General features: G+C 34.8%; 1 protein-coding gene across 1 annotated transcript; it reads right to left on the bottom strand.

Moving 5' to 3' along the window:
• Positions 1–10,667: 10,667 nt before the first annotated feature.
• LOC112097365 (hypoxia up-regulated protein 1-like) lies at positions 10,668–11,162 on the bottom strand. The gene has a single exon (XM_024182561.1). It carries the CDS (start codon positions 11,160–11,162, stop codon positions 10,668–10,670), a length of 495 nt encoding a protein of 164 aa, XP_024038329.1.
• Between the last annotated feature and the right edge of the window lie 3,394 nt (positions 11,163–14,556).

The following is a 14,556-nucleotide window of genomic DNA, read 5'->3' as shown; positions in this document are numbered from 1 at the left end:
GCAATTTATAGAGGCAGCTGCCTTCGTTGCGTGCTAATTTTGTACGTATCCTTCGATAAAAGGTTCGGTGCTTTACTGCTTTTGTTATCACTGTTAGTTCCCCGAAATTGTGAATGGTGTCACGAGTTTTTTCTGCCCAAATTTGTAATTTTTGGTTGAGTGAGTTGACCAATGGTTTTTAAATATTTTTTTATGATTAATTATCGTCTCATCGAATACAGATCTTAAGAGAGATATTAAGTTATACAATTATTTATACTTCGTACACTTAATTTTTTTAAAAAATTAAAATTTTCAAAATTCTATGTAGGCTACAATTTTTTAAATTAAAAAATTAAAAAATATTTGAAGTATTTTTAACAAATGAAACAATCACCAATGCGTTCATCAAAATAATAAGAAACCAAAGACGACAATTACATGAGGGGATTAATCAATTTTTTTTTATACAAGTTTGTAGTAGTTTGGTAAAACTTTTGTTGTGTATTATATTATCATAGAATAATTATTTTGCCAATGAAATTCATTCAACGTACGAGTTTCTTCCAATTCCAATTAAGCAATTGGGAAAATTGAAACAATTGGCTTGATTCCAAGACGCCTCCTAGAGTCTGATAAAATAATTGTAAGCAGCCAGAGCTCGAGGAAGGGAAGGCGGAAGCCACTCTTTTGAAAATAATAATAATTATTATTATTATTATGAGCACGTCACTATTAATTCTCAAACTTTTAATTCAGAATATAAAAGTACTAAAAATAAATAAAGAAAAAGATTCCTCGCCGACTAAGCCAATGAATCTCCACTTCAACGGTACACGTTATTACCGTCTCCAGTTATCTCTCTGGTGGCGTGTCAGATTCGGCCTTGATGAAACTTGAGAGTAATAATGTAATTTTAGATGTGAATCATGAGCTACAGGTGGCAGTAGTGGGGAACAGTAGAGGTGGCGTCGGACGCGCTCACACTTGTGGAAGTTTAAAGAGCTTGAAAATTGCAATCATTATGAAGGTAAATTATCAATTGTCAACCCAAATTTTTCTCCATATTCAAAAATATCCTTAAGCTTCTTTTTCTGTAGAGTAAATGGTAGAAAAGAAGAGGAATGAAAAGGAAATAGGAGGGGATAAAATGAGCGAAAAAAGTTTAAAATTTGTTCAGGGCTACATTTAAAATTTACAAAGTGTAACAATTTTTTACTTTTCCATTAAACATGACAGAAAAACTTAACAAAATGATTATATTTCTCTTGAAGTAATATAACAAAGTCCGGAGAATTATTACCTTTTGTAATTACGGGTGAAAAAGTGATTTTTCTTTTATTACTATCATTGGTTCAAAAATTGACAGGTTTTGTAAATATTAGCATGTTAAATTTTAAATTATTCTTCTGACATCATCAAAAAGTTAAAACATGTTAACAAGTAATGTAAACAAATGATACAATTTGTAAAATCCGAAAGGATCACTGAATAAATTTAAATTTTTAAGATATTTTTGAACATTAGAAAAACTATAAGTGGACAATTGACTATTTCCAACTATGAATTATTTTTATCCATTCAAGTCTCTTAATTATTTATAAGTTGTAAAGTAGAAAACAAGAAATTTGTGTGAAGTCACGAGAGTTGAAGAGTTGGCATTTGCCGATATGATCGTCATACGTGTTTCAGGAAAATATGGCTGGACGAGTTGCCGGATAACATAACTTATTTTGTGACAAGAAAATAAAACTCAATAAAAATCTGATTTAAAAAAGTCAACATGATGATGATGATATATGAACATCAGAACATGTTCTCCAAATTCATTATTAAAGTAGTCATCTTTTGTTATTTTCATATAAGCTTTTTCTTAATTTACCGCTACCTATGACAACACGTAAGGGTAGCAAATTATTTTAAAATTCTCAAGTAATAACGTGATTAACGTCCATATCTTATAAAATATATAATTCTTGTAAAACTATATTAGAACAATATTGTATTGCTTAAACTTGAAAATAAATAGTAAAAGAGTATAACGATTTTTCATTATTAATATGTGTAGAAGTAATTTTGTCACATTAGAAAGCTTTATTTACTTCCCGTAGCTATGAAACTAATTAATTAATTATTAGCAAATTAAAGTCAAAATATAATTTAGGCTACACTAAAATATATATTTTTGGAGTGTGAAATTAGGTGCGGATGCATGGTAGTTTATCAGTGGCTAATTTTATATGTTATATGTAGTGAAGCTGTTAAAAAGAATGGTGATGTTATACTTACTCACTTGAAATAATTAATTTATATCTCGATCGGTGGTTATCACATGTGCCATTTATTAATTTATTATCATAATAATAAAATAATTAATATCACACAATTAAAATATAAATTAAATTTCCCACAAAATAAGTATAATATTATTATAAAAATAAAATTCTTGTGTAGTATTTGATGTTGTTATTATCACCTGTACACAGCTATATAGGCTAAATTCATATACCCAAAAGTGTGAACGTCTGAAGGGGTAAAAAAAATAATAAGAATAACAATTAAGATTTGAATCTTTTAAGATAACGTTTACTTTTTGGGACGAGATCATCGACCTCCACAATTTCCTAACGGCGCTGATAAGCTGGACAAAATCATCCGTGTTGAACTTTTTATTCAACAAGGCGTCTTAATTAGCATATATAATATCATCACGAGATCCTTGCAAAAAGTTATTTAAAGTAAGCCGTCGTCATTTTTGCTAGCTTCCCTGGTTGATGAGATTTGGCATCTGATGGCCATTCTATTCATATGTACGCATCTTGTTACTGCCCTGAAATAACTACATCAATGTGATATTAAGATGATAAGATCATTGGGAGTGTCAAATCACCTCAAAACCTCAGTTGGGTTCAATTATTGGTTCCTATCTTGAGTAAAGATATCGATTCATTAATGGATATATATTACTCAACTTATGCATACATTAATTATACTTTAAGGATTGGGTTGTTTGGACTGCCGTACGTTTTTCTTGAGTTGTTATTTAAAATAAAAAAATTATTGTATGTAAAACAATTGAGTTGTCATGGATGACCATTCATAGATTTACTATATGTAACATTATGTAACATAGTCTAGCCCTTATAGTTGTATATTCAAGATTATATTTTTAAACATTGGAGAACTGATCTTGAATTTTTATTATCTCAACAATCTAGCTTCTATGGTTTATATACAAGTTAATCTGCACGCATGTGTTTGACAAAGTGTCTTCTCCCTTTTTTTTTTTTTTTTGGTTTCAGAAGACACTGGAGCAAAGGCAAATAAGTATCTCTCAATTACTGATAAGAACATCATGAAGAATCAATTATATGAGTCATGGTGAAAAGCTTTTCAATCCAGACAACTAATGAAGTCTATCATGATTTGTGAGTCAAAATTGCTGCCATTATTAATGTTGTTCGCTTTGTAGAAGGTTGAAGGGGTGGGTAAAATCTTTTAACTCCTACTCCCATCAAGATTTGAAATCGCAGTTAAATAAATTAAAGGGTAATTATTTACTGTCCACCTGTTTTTTCGTACTTTTTTAAAAATACACAATTCTTAATTTTTTTGCTAAGCTCTACTTGAAATTATATTTTTTTGCACTTGTCCACTGCCATCTTCAAACCGTTAAAACTTTGCTGAGATCATCAGGGTAAAATGGTAATTTCACCTATGTAATTTGGACAATATTCTGTTAATTTTCTTAATTGTTTGGAGACGGCAGTGGACATGTATAAAAAAATATAATTTCAAGTGGAACTCAGCAAAAAAAATTAAGAATTGTATATTTTTAAAAAAATACAAAAAAAAAGTGGATGGTAAATAATTACTCTAAATTAAATTGTTCGAAAACCACTTGCGCAGGCTGGTGGGGGCAAATTGCTACCAATATTATAACATGCATATACAAAAAGCGTTACCGCCATTGTGACATGTGTACGTATAAGATAAATAGCACGGCTATTATGGGATGCAAATGTAAAAGAAATGACCAAGTTATATATGTTGATTGATTAAACTTGTTTATTCCAGCTTTTGGTCGCAATATCAACCATCATTGTTTCCACAAGAGTGTCAGAGGATTTGCATGCGCGTTTGCTATTATACACACAGTTGTGGAAAGTGGAATCTATTTTCTGGGTCCTGACTGTCGGTAGGAAATGGAGAATTTATGCAGTTTAATTTCACAAACTACAATATAACTAGATTCATCATCAATGGGTCCTCGTCGCACGAGCAAATGGGGCTTTCACTTTCAATTCGAAGACAAAATCCGATGTAGTTGGCATTAGGGTTATGGATTGTCAATGGCAATAACCATTTTATTTTCCAATCAGATCAAGAGCAAACGCAAGTTGCCCGTGAGTCAAAACATCATCAACTAGCAAGCTATAGCATTATCAGTCACAATAGTGTTTTTGTTTTCATTTCCATTAATTGTCCAATTATGCTATTTATTTGGAAGCATGGTGAATGCATCGTACACCACACAAATTTTATATCATTTTTATTTTTCATGAAAAGTACTGAAATCTGGTTGCGCTTCACAGAAATCACTTACTAACAATTAATTAAGAAGATTTACGTACATTCAACTGCCCCTAAGAAAATGGTTCAAAGCCACAAACAAATAATTCAATTTTTTTTTTCTTTTTTGCATCAATCACATAACAAATTGATTTTGTTTGGAGGACCTATTTAGCGGTCGGCAAACACCATAATATCGATCGAAATTCTAATGGATGATCATTGAAGTTTGAATAATGGAGAATCCACCAACATTAATTTACATTCAGATGAATTTTAAAGGAAGCCACTATCAAGAAAAGTCATGGCCAAAAATATTTTGCTTGTCATCGTTAATCGAGAAACTGCTATCTTCGATTAATTGATTAAAAGTATTTATTGCGGCTATATCAATGTCATATGCCTGGCTGTTTCCTAGTAAGTTGATGCCGAAATAAGGACCCAAATATCATTTGTTATATCATCTGGCTGTTTTGATTAGTTATTATCCATAGGAAAAATTGGATTATCCAATTTGTGCAGACACCCTAGTTGGGAAATTAATATTTTGAAAGAAAAGAAGATATTATGATGTAGGACGTTATTTTAGGATCTTAAAAAATTTTTAATTAGGTTTTTTTTTTAATTTCTAATTAGAGTTTTTATGTGTTTTATCTTTTATTTCAATTATAATTGTGATTTAGTTTCCTTTTTAAGTAAACTTAAAGAAGTATGTTTACTCTATTATAAATAGGGGGATATTATTATTGTTTTCATAACGTGGCCTCCGTTATTAAAAAAAATACCCCTTTTGTAATTCCTTTAAAATTATCTATTTAAATCTCTCTTATACGTCGTTTGGATCAGAGCATCATCTAATCTCGTTTAACATGTATTTAAAATCTCATTGAATTGTTTGCATTAGAACGAGATCTAATCATGCTTCGATTAGAGTGTAACTTATTTGCATTGGCTTGGTCCGATGCTAGAACTACATCTAGTGCTCATATACCCTATCAACTTTCCTTTTGCTATCCCGCTCCGTCAATTGGTATTAGAGCGGGTTCTATCTACTTGCATAGCTTTCCTAGCTATCCTACATCCATCCCTACTGAATCCACCATTGAAAAGGAAAAAAAAAAATCAAAATCCCCGAATCACAAAACCTTAGCTACCACAGTCACCTCTACTACCTCCATAATTCGACCACTATCATCTCTAGCCATTACAACCAACATACGCACCATCCACTATGACCAAACCCTAAGAAGCCCAACCACAACTACTGCTCGTAACTACCGTAAATCACCCAAAACCTGCAGTTCCATCGCTAGCGCCACCACCAACATTGTAGCCTCACCATTGATCACACGTCATCATCAAACTTCCCTCAAGCCGCACATCCAATATCAACAATCACCAAGTCCAATTAGCTTACATAATTTCCTCTGCGGAAACACAACCAAGCACCAGAACCACTACTTCAAGTTGATTTTTTGATCTAATCACTGCAATTATGTTTAGCATGTGGTCACGATTGCATTCCTTACCATTATATATACTAGATCAGATCATCACCACTCCAAATCACGGCCACCAGGCACCAGCAACACTAAACCTGAGAATTGACCCTTATTTACAATTTTACCATTAGTTGTATTTCTAACTTGAGAAAAAATGATAAAGATAGAGTATCACATTTTATATTTTCTCATTGATGATATTTTGATTCAATATGAATGATTGATGATTTTCTTCAAATCAGCTCATCGAAAGTAGCTGTTGCTTATGCATCATTTAAGTTGACAGGTGACACTTTAGATTAGTGGGAACAACTATAAGAATCAAGGATTCAACAAAGGCAAAAAGAAATCAAAGAATGGATTTATATGAGACAATTAGTGGAAGACTATTTTATTTATTGATGATATTGAACCATCTCTTTTTACGCAGATAAAAGTAAAAGATAATGAGATTGTTGATCTATATAATACTTTTAAAGAAGATGTACAAATTATTCTTGATTTTAGCATTGAGCTTAATGGTACGATTGAGTTTGTGCAGCAAAATCAAGTTAAAGAGACCTAATAATGATTGATATGATTATGCCTATCCACGTTGAATTGTAAGAAGGATATTCTTGAAAAAGATTTGACTACAAACATAAAGTTAGTTAGCAAGATCGTTGAGCGAGATTTGGCAAAAGACTTAAAAGGCTTGGAAGTGATTTGTTCGTATAAGACCTCACCTTTTCAAAGAGTTACTCATAAGCGCACGAAAAAGATGAAGCATGGAGAATTTTGAGTTTCAAACATGAACAACAAGTGAGGCTATGAGTTCAATCTCCAAGATGTATTGATGCTTCACTTAAGGTTCCATTATCTAGAAAAAGTCGAGGATGAGTTTTTCTTCAAGAGCGGAAGGCTGATAGAGTATGTTATTTTAGGATTTTAAATTTTTTTATTTAGGACTTTTTTGTATTTTCTATTTTAATTAGAGTCAATTATGGTATGTGTTTTAGTCTTTTGTTTCTATTATAATTGTAATTTAGTTTTTCTTTTAAGTTAACTTAGGGAAATATGTTTACTCTATTATAAATAGAGAAGTCTTATTATTATTTTCATAGCTTCACCTTCAATTATTCAATAAAAAAAACACCTTTTATAAATCCTTCAGAATTATCTATCAAAATATTTCTTGTAGAGTGTTGGTTAATTTTTACTCAATTGTTATTGATGTCAATGTGCAAGTTTACATGTTGATTGATTTATATAATCAATTATTACTAATGCCAAAGTGCAAGTATACACAACAAGTAATAAATTAATGAGTATTCAAGATCGTCTCCACAGGGATTGATGTTACTCAAAGTGCTAGAGCAATCACAATAATGCAACCAACTAAAGATCGAATCAAAAACTTGTCAAATTATTCTTCCGTAACCACTATTTATGAGAAATAAAGCTAAATTAATACTTGTACGAAATAAACTAAGTTAATTATGCTTAAGATTCAATTGAGAATGTAGTAGTTGAATGATCAAACGCTCCTAATGGGGTGATTGTTGATTACAGAATTAGCACCAGTTGTTATGGCAAGTGCTGCAGCACTGGGTAGAACAAATCTGCTTCCGCAGTTGTCGCATGTTGGAAATCTCATACTTTTAAATCTCATATTTTTAATGTATGGCACTATGAACTTTAATCTCTCTACCCTACAAGATGAACATCTATGTCTAGGATATCACAAATCTTAATTCAAGTATTGCCCTTATGGGATTTAAGATGACCTAATCCAGGAAACTCAACTTAAGAACAAGTAATACTCCAATAATGTCCGCTAAGACATGCCCTTTTACTACTCTATCTTAACTGAAACCATTAAATGGGTGGTCAACCGAAATAACAATTATGATCATAAAAACTATTAGAGTATAATGCTACGACATTATCATAACAACATATAAGAACAGTCAAGAACCCATTGGATTATTTGTCACTCAACTACACTGAAATTTAGTTCATATTCTGAATAAGAAAAGTAAACATAAATATGCTGATCACAGAATACATCCAATCAATCAAAGGACGAAAGATAATATGAATTAGGCACGATGAAAGTCTAAAGATCCTTCTCGGTTTTTCAACGACACCGAACAGCCACCCTTAATCTTCTTCTCATTCTTGCCTTTGTAATTGTTTTAGGATGATAACCACTCCCACGCGCCGCTTGTTATGTGGTGCATGCCTCCTTTATATATTGCAAATTAGGTTAAAGCCGGGACCCATGAGCGTGCATGTGTTTAATTTAGGAAACATGCAGATCGTGATTTAATTGCTGACCACGCCTATATTTTCTTCTACGTAATTCCCAGATTGCTACAGCACTGGTTGCTCTCACATCCGCAACATCTCTTGTATTATTTCCGATTGTGCTTTCTTTCTTTTGTGACCATCTTCTTCCTCCTCTTTCTCATCTATTGTCTCCGCATCCTTTCATGAATTTAAAACCTACAAATTAAAACATGTGTTGTATTGTGAAGCAAATCAGTGGTAAAACGACTAGCTGATGTCGCGTTTTGGAAAGCAACACTTACACTTGAGAACGACATGGGTGAAGGTCGTTTTAGTTTAAGTGATGCACGAGAGTTCCACGTACAGGGATAAGCTGCTTTCTTGGTTCGTTAGAATCAGTTAATTCACGTGCCAGTCACGTGGGCTTCTGGGTTCGTTACTGATTCGTTAACAAGTTGTTATATACAACTGATTCTATCAACAGAGGAGAGAGGGAGTGAGAGTTATTGTGAGTTTTATGAAGATTGAAACATAGGCTTCTTGAAAGACTCTGTAATTAGCTTGAGAAGCTCTCTGTAACTTCTATGAACAATCAATACAAATGGGTTCTGTTTCTCCCGTGGATGTAAGCTAGATTGAAGCTAGCTGAACCACGTTAACTCTTGTTCTTTTCTTTATTCTTTTTAGTTCTAGTCTCTGTGTGTATTTGGCTGGATTGATTCTTGGTGCATCTTGTTTGTTTGATTGTGATCTTGGAAAGTGTTTAGAGTTGATTGAAGTAATTAACCACTCCTAAGCACTACAACCTGTTTTAGCACAAACTACTATGATTTAAGCAAAACTTGTTAAAACCCAACTAAAATGAATGTTTATGCAAAAGGTCACCAAAATGTAATCAAAACACATTATTTACTCTCTAAATGACCTTTACTTAAGTCTATAATTTATGTAATAACTCTTATTTCCTAGAGTTATCACACCCCCAAACTTAAACTATTGTTTGTCCTCAAGTAATGACATATATTAACATTTCCCGCAAACAAACATGTAGACGACTTCAGCTCTTTTATCAAATTTACAAAGATTCTTCCACCTTCAGATCATTCTTTCTGTCCATATTGTGTGTGTGCTGCCTTTGTGATTGAATTCCAGATGTGCTGTAACATTACCAAAGGATTGTAAAAGTTTCAGCAGTGATATACTTCATTCTTACAAGTGGTAGCATAGATTCCACATATTCAAACTGTGATAGCTTTAACATTGATAACCTGAGGGATAATCAGCCCCCTCACTGTAACATTTATTTTTCATGTGAATGTCTATCACTTGTAATGATGACACCCAATTACTCAAATCATGTCCAGATCAGAGTTGTTGTAGCAATATCTGTGGTATAGTCTTATCTCAAGATATCTTTGACTCAAGGCTGAACATGGGGCTCATGAACAGACCTGGCTACTCAATGCTTTTAGACAGAGGACAATATCTGTGATATATATATATATATATATATATATATATATGCTACAACATTGCTCATAACTCTCGCTGCCTTTTTACACATTTTTGCATATGGGGTATATACTCAGATCTGGTTACTCAGCAACTTAAACCATTGGAGCATAAATATCACAGTCAATCAACATGCTTCTCCCTTCAAAACTTAAGACATTTTCTATTCTTTTGGTTTTGCTATAGCAGTCTCATACAACTCAATCACGGGCTAAGTGTTGGGACAGAATTTCACTTCTATATATAACTATCTCTACTTGGCATTCTCATAAATATTGAATAGCACTCAATTTATCTTCATTAGGTTTTCAAATCCATACACAAATAACAGATAATAGAGCTTCACACAACACAAACATAAACACATACATAAGACACATGCATTCGGAAACAACCCCCCCAAACTTGAGAGGTGTTGTGTCCTCACAAGCAAATAAAATATAAAAGCACACAAATGGATAACAACAAAAAGTTTTTTTTTTTTTTTAAGAAAACGTAAACGAATGAGATAAAAGTACTCCCCTGTGGTGGGGACTGCAGCCCATGATATTGATGCTGTCAGCGCTTCTTGGAGGCACTGCGCAGCTTATCTTTTGGTGAAGCCTTTAGGGAAGTGGCTGGCAATTGCTTTGTCCTTTTCGCTGCAGGGCTGGTGAGAGAAGTTGTGGTTGGGGTTACTGTAGCAGTACTCGCAGTTGTACTACTTTTTCGTTTGCTGGGTTGCCTTGGACTGGTGCGGATAGGCTGGCTAGGAGTTTGTTGTGGTGGTTTCAGGGTCAATCCATCAGCTGCCTGGCCCTCAGCCATGATGGCAGCGATGACCTCAAGTAGTTACTTGGCTTGCTCAGATGTAGGCATGGCTCTGGTTGCTGCAACAGCCAGTTCAGTATCGATTCGCTCCATCTCGTCGTTAGAGGTTTGAGGTGTTGTCAGTTTTTCTTTACCCTCGGCCTTTCCTTTGCCTAAAAAGACTGGAATAGGAGGTTCCATGTCAGGGTCTTCCTCCTCCTCTTCTTGAATAATGTGTTGTTTCCGGGTTTTGGATTGGGTTGGGATGGGCAGTTCCTCTTGTTCTTGTTTTGAATTATCCTCTGCCTCTGAGGGTGAGCTATCAGTCTCATATTTGTCCCCTTCATCCTCAGGTGGGTCAGATGGTTCAGCATCTTCTGAGTCAACTTCTGCTGGTGGTTCAGTTGCAGCTTGCTTTGCTGGTTCATCTGAAGCAGTGGCTTCTTCGCTGGTGTCTGCTAGAGCACCTGTGGTGCTAGTGTCAAAATTGTATTGCTGGAGCAGGGACGCAGGGAAGTTCCGATGATTGCGTTTCATGTATTCATTAAATTGGTGTAGTTGTCCATCCAGGTGCTGTAGAAAGCTCCAAAACCGACCATTTTCCCTCTGCTGAGCTTCCACACACTAATGGATACTGGTGCTTAGTGCCTGGATAGTCTGTTCTAAGCCAAGAGTTCGCCGTGCCCCTATTACAGCAGCTGGTTCAATTGTTGTTCCAGCACTCTCGCCAGCAACTCTTTCAATTGTTCGTGCCGTGAAGGCACCATCATTCTTGACATGCTCATCGCTGGCTTCAAGACGAACACTTGAAACTACACAAATGCTGGTGATAAGTGAAGGAAATAACAAAGCAGCAGTTCGGTGAGTTTTGGATGCACATTCTCAGATTTCTTTTGCAATGATGCTACCCACATCTATGGGAAGCCCTTTTACAAGGACATATAACAAAACCAATCTTTCTTGTGAAACCGTAGTCGTGTGAGTAGTGGGCATAAGCCTAAATTTCAAAAATTTCACCCACACCTTAGCAATTGGTTTCAAATCTATCCTGTTAACTACATGCCCCTCCTCATTAACCTATGATGCCCCTTCGATGGTAAGAGTTGTAAAAATGGTGGTCCACTTTTTCGGGGTTAACTTATCACGCAATTTAGCACACTCACAAGTAATCTCAGCAGGTAAGTTATAAAAAACATTGATAACACGGGAGTCCAATGGAACAAGAATATTTCTTACCCAAATGTTGTGCTGATCAGGGCTTACCAAATTGGCATAAAATTCTTTTACCACCGGCAGTACAGGATTGCGAGGGTGTTTGCAGAACTCTAGTCATCCTCTCTTTGCTACAGCATTATGAATTGTTTGCACAATTCCAGTGAGTTGGTCTGGAAATTAAAATACTTTTTCTTCCAGAATCTGATGCGGCTCTATGAATTCTTCGTATTTTTCCTCAGCGTGGTAACTCTGGAATCATGATGGATCTTTCAAGCGATTGGCTGTTTTCTTGTATCTCGGCATTGCTGCAACAATAACAGATTGAAGCTACTGTTTCTGAGAATAAAAAGAGAAAAACCAATTAAGAATTTAGAGAGTTGGACTTGCGAAAGAGATGGGGAATAGTGGCGTGGACACTAAGCACAGTGATTCCTTTTTATAGTGGACTATAATGTGGAGATAACTACAGTAATTTAGAGATAATTGAGGGAATAAAATATTTGAATTAAATGTGCATATCCCAAAATTATCAGTTATTGAAATTAAAGCTGTGATTTCAGAGATTTGTTTATGCAATTTCTATCCACATCCGAGCGTCCATCTGTCATGTTTTCATCTCCAACGGTAAGTGAAGGCTCCAACCTTTAATTTACTGTAACAGGAAAAATTGTTGTTGCAGCCCCCCCTTGTGCATTCCAATAACGGGTACAGAATCCATACCAAAGCGTGTGACACGTGGTTGTTGTCCTCTGAATTCTGTCACCAGATTCTTGCACTTGTCAATATGAAATTCAATTGTCACCTTTATTTCACACTAAAAGTAAATCTAAAATTATGAAAATAAGTAGATTAAATGACATCGAAAATAAGGAATGCAATAATTTAAAATGATAAAAATGGAAAAATACGATTAACGAAAATAGTAAATAGGAATAATTGTCCATAAAACCAAAGGATATCAAAATTGGTTTATACTGGCTGGTTCCTTAATGGACTGCCTCTTATGAAGCTCTTGATTTAAGGTCCTTCAGCCTGACCTTCTGTCTTTGCTCAAAGGCTGGGTTCTTGAAGGAGTAACACCTCCTTTGAACCTTATGCTGCTGGATGTATGTAATGCTTAATCCTGTGCCCATTAACCTTGAATTAGTGGCCTGTTTGTTCATCCAAAAGATCAACAGCCCCATGAGGGTAAGATTTTAACAGTTTAAATGGGCTAGACCATCGTGACTTGAGCTTTCCCGGAAACAATCTTAGTCTTGTATTGTAGAGCAACACTAATTGACCAGGGGTGAGCTTCTTGTGTTGAATATACTTGTCATGCCAGTGTTTTGTTCTTTCTTTATAAATTCTGGCATTTTCATACAAAAATAACCTTAATTCATCAAGCTCACAAAGTTGAAGCTTCTTTTGTTCTGCTGCAGCATGCATATCCCAATTTAGTTTCTTCAGTGCCCAGTGTGCTTTATGCTCGAGCTCTAGAGGTAAATGACAGGCCTTGTCGTAAACAATTCGATAGGGAGACATGCCGAGTGAGGTTTTGTATGTTGTTCTGTAGGCCCATAAAGAGTCATGCAAATGTAAAGACCAATCCTTCCTTGTTGGGTTCACCACTTTTTCTAAAATCTTCTTAATTTCTCTGTTGGACACTTCAGCCTGACTATTTGATTGTGGGTGATATGTTGTTGCTACCTTGTGTCTGACTCCATATTTCAGCATTGCGGAAGCAACGATTTTGTTGCAAAAATGTGCACCTTCATCACTAATAATTGCTCTAGGAGTGCCAAACCTGGAAAAAATATTTTTTTGAAGAAAGGTTACCACTGTTTTAGCATCATTGGTAAGTAATGCTGTAGCTTCCACCCACTTGGAGACATAATCTACAGCAACCAGGATATATAAGTTCCCAAAGGATGGGGGAAAGGTTCCCATGAAATCTATTCCCTATACATCAAAAACTTCCACTTCCAGTATGTTGGTCAATGGCATCTCATATCTGCTAGTTATGTTCCCTGTTCTTTGAGATCTGTCACAACTTTTAACAAAGTCATAAGCATCTTTAAAAATAGTGGGCCAAAAATAACCTGATTGCATAATTTTGGCAGCTGTTCGGTGACCCCCAAAATGTCCTTCGTATGCTGCAGCATGACATGACTCCAGTATATGAGGTATTTTTTCTGCTGCAACATATCTTCTAATTACTTGATCTGAGCATAGCTTATATAGGTGTGGGTCATCCCACTGGTAGCTCTTAACATCATAAAGAAACTTTTTTTTCTCTTGAAATTTCAGCTCAGGTAGTAGCAACCCACTTACTAGATAATTAGCAAAGTCTGCATACCAAGGAGATTCTGACTGCTGTAGCATCTGTGCTTCCTGTACTACCAACAACTGTTCATCAGGAAAAGTTTCAGTGATACCATTCTTTGTCAATGTACTAATGTCTGCTTCCAACCGTGATAAGTGGTCTGCCACTTGATTCTCAGTCCCTTTTCTATCTTTAATTTCTAAATCAAATTCTTGAAGCAATAAGATCCATCTCATTAGTCTTGGTTTGGTATTCTTCTTTGAAATTAAATATTTGATAGCTACATGATCTGTGTAAACAGTTACTTTAGTACCTACCAGGTAAGCTCTGAATTTGTCAAAAGCAAAAACTACTGCCAACAACTCTTTCTCTGTAGTTATGTAATTGATCTGTGTTGGAGTGAAAGTTTTG

The sequence above is a fragment of the Citrus clementina genome, unplaced genomic scaffold, assembly GCF_000493195.1.
Source record: "Citrus clementina cultivar Clemenules unplaced genomic scaffold, Citrus_clementina_v1.0 scaffold_6, whole genome shotgun sequence".
Taxonomy (NCBI): Eukaryota; Viridiplantae; Streptophyta; class Magnoliopsida; order Sapindales; family Rutaceae; genus Citrus; species Citrus x clementina.
Note: the sequence above shows the minus strand (reverse complement) of the source record. Positions and strands in the feature narration are given on the sequence as shown.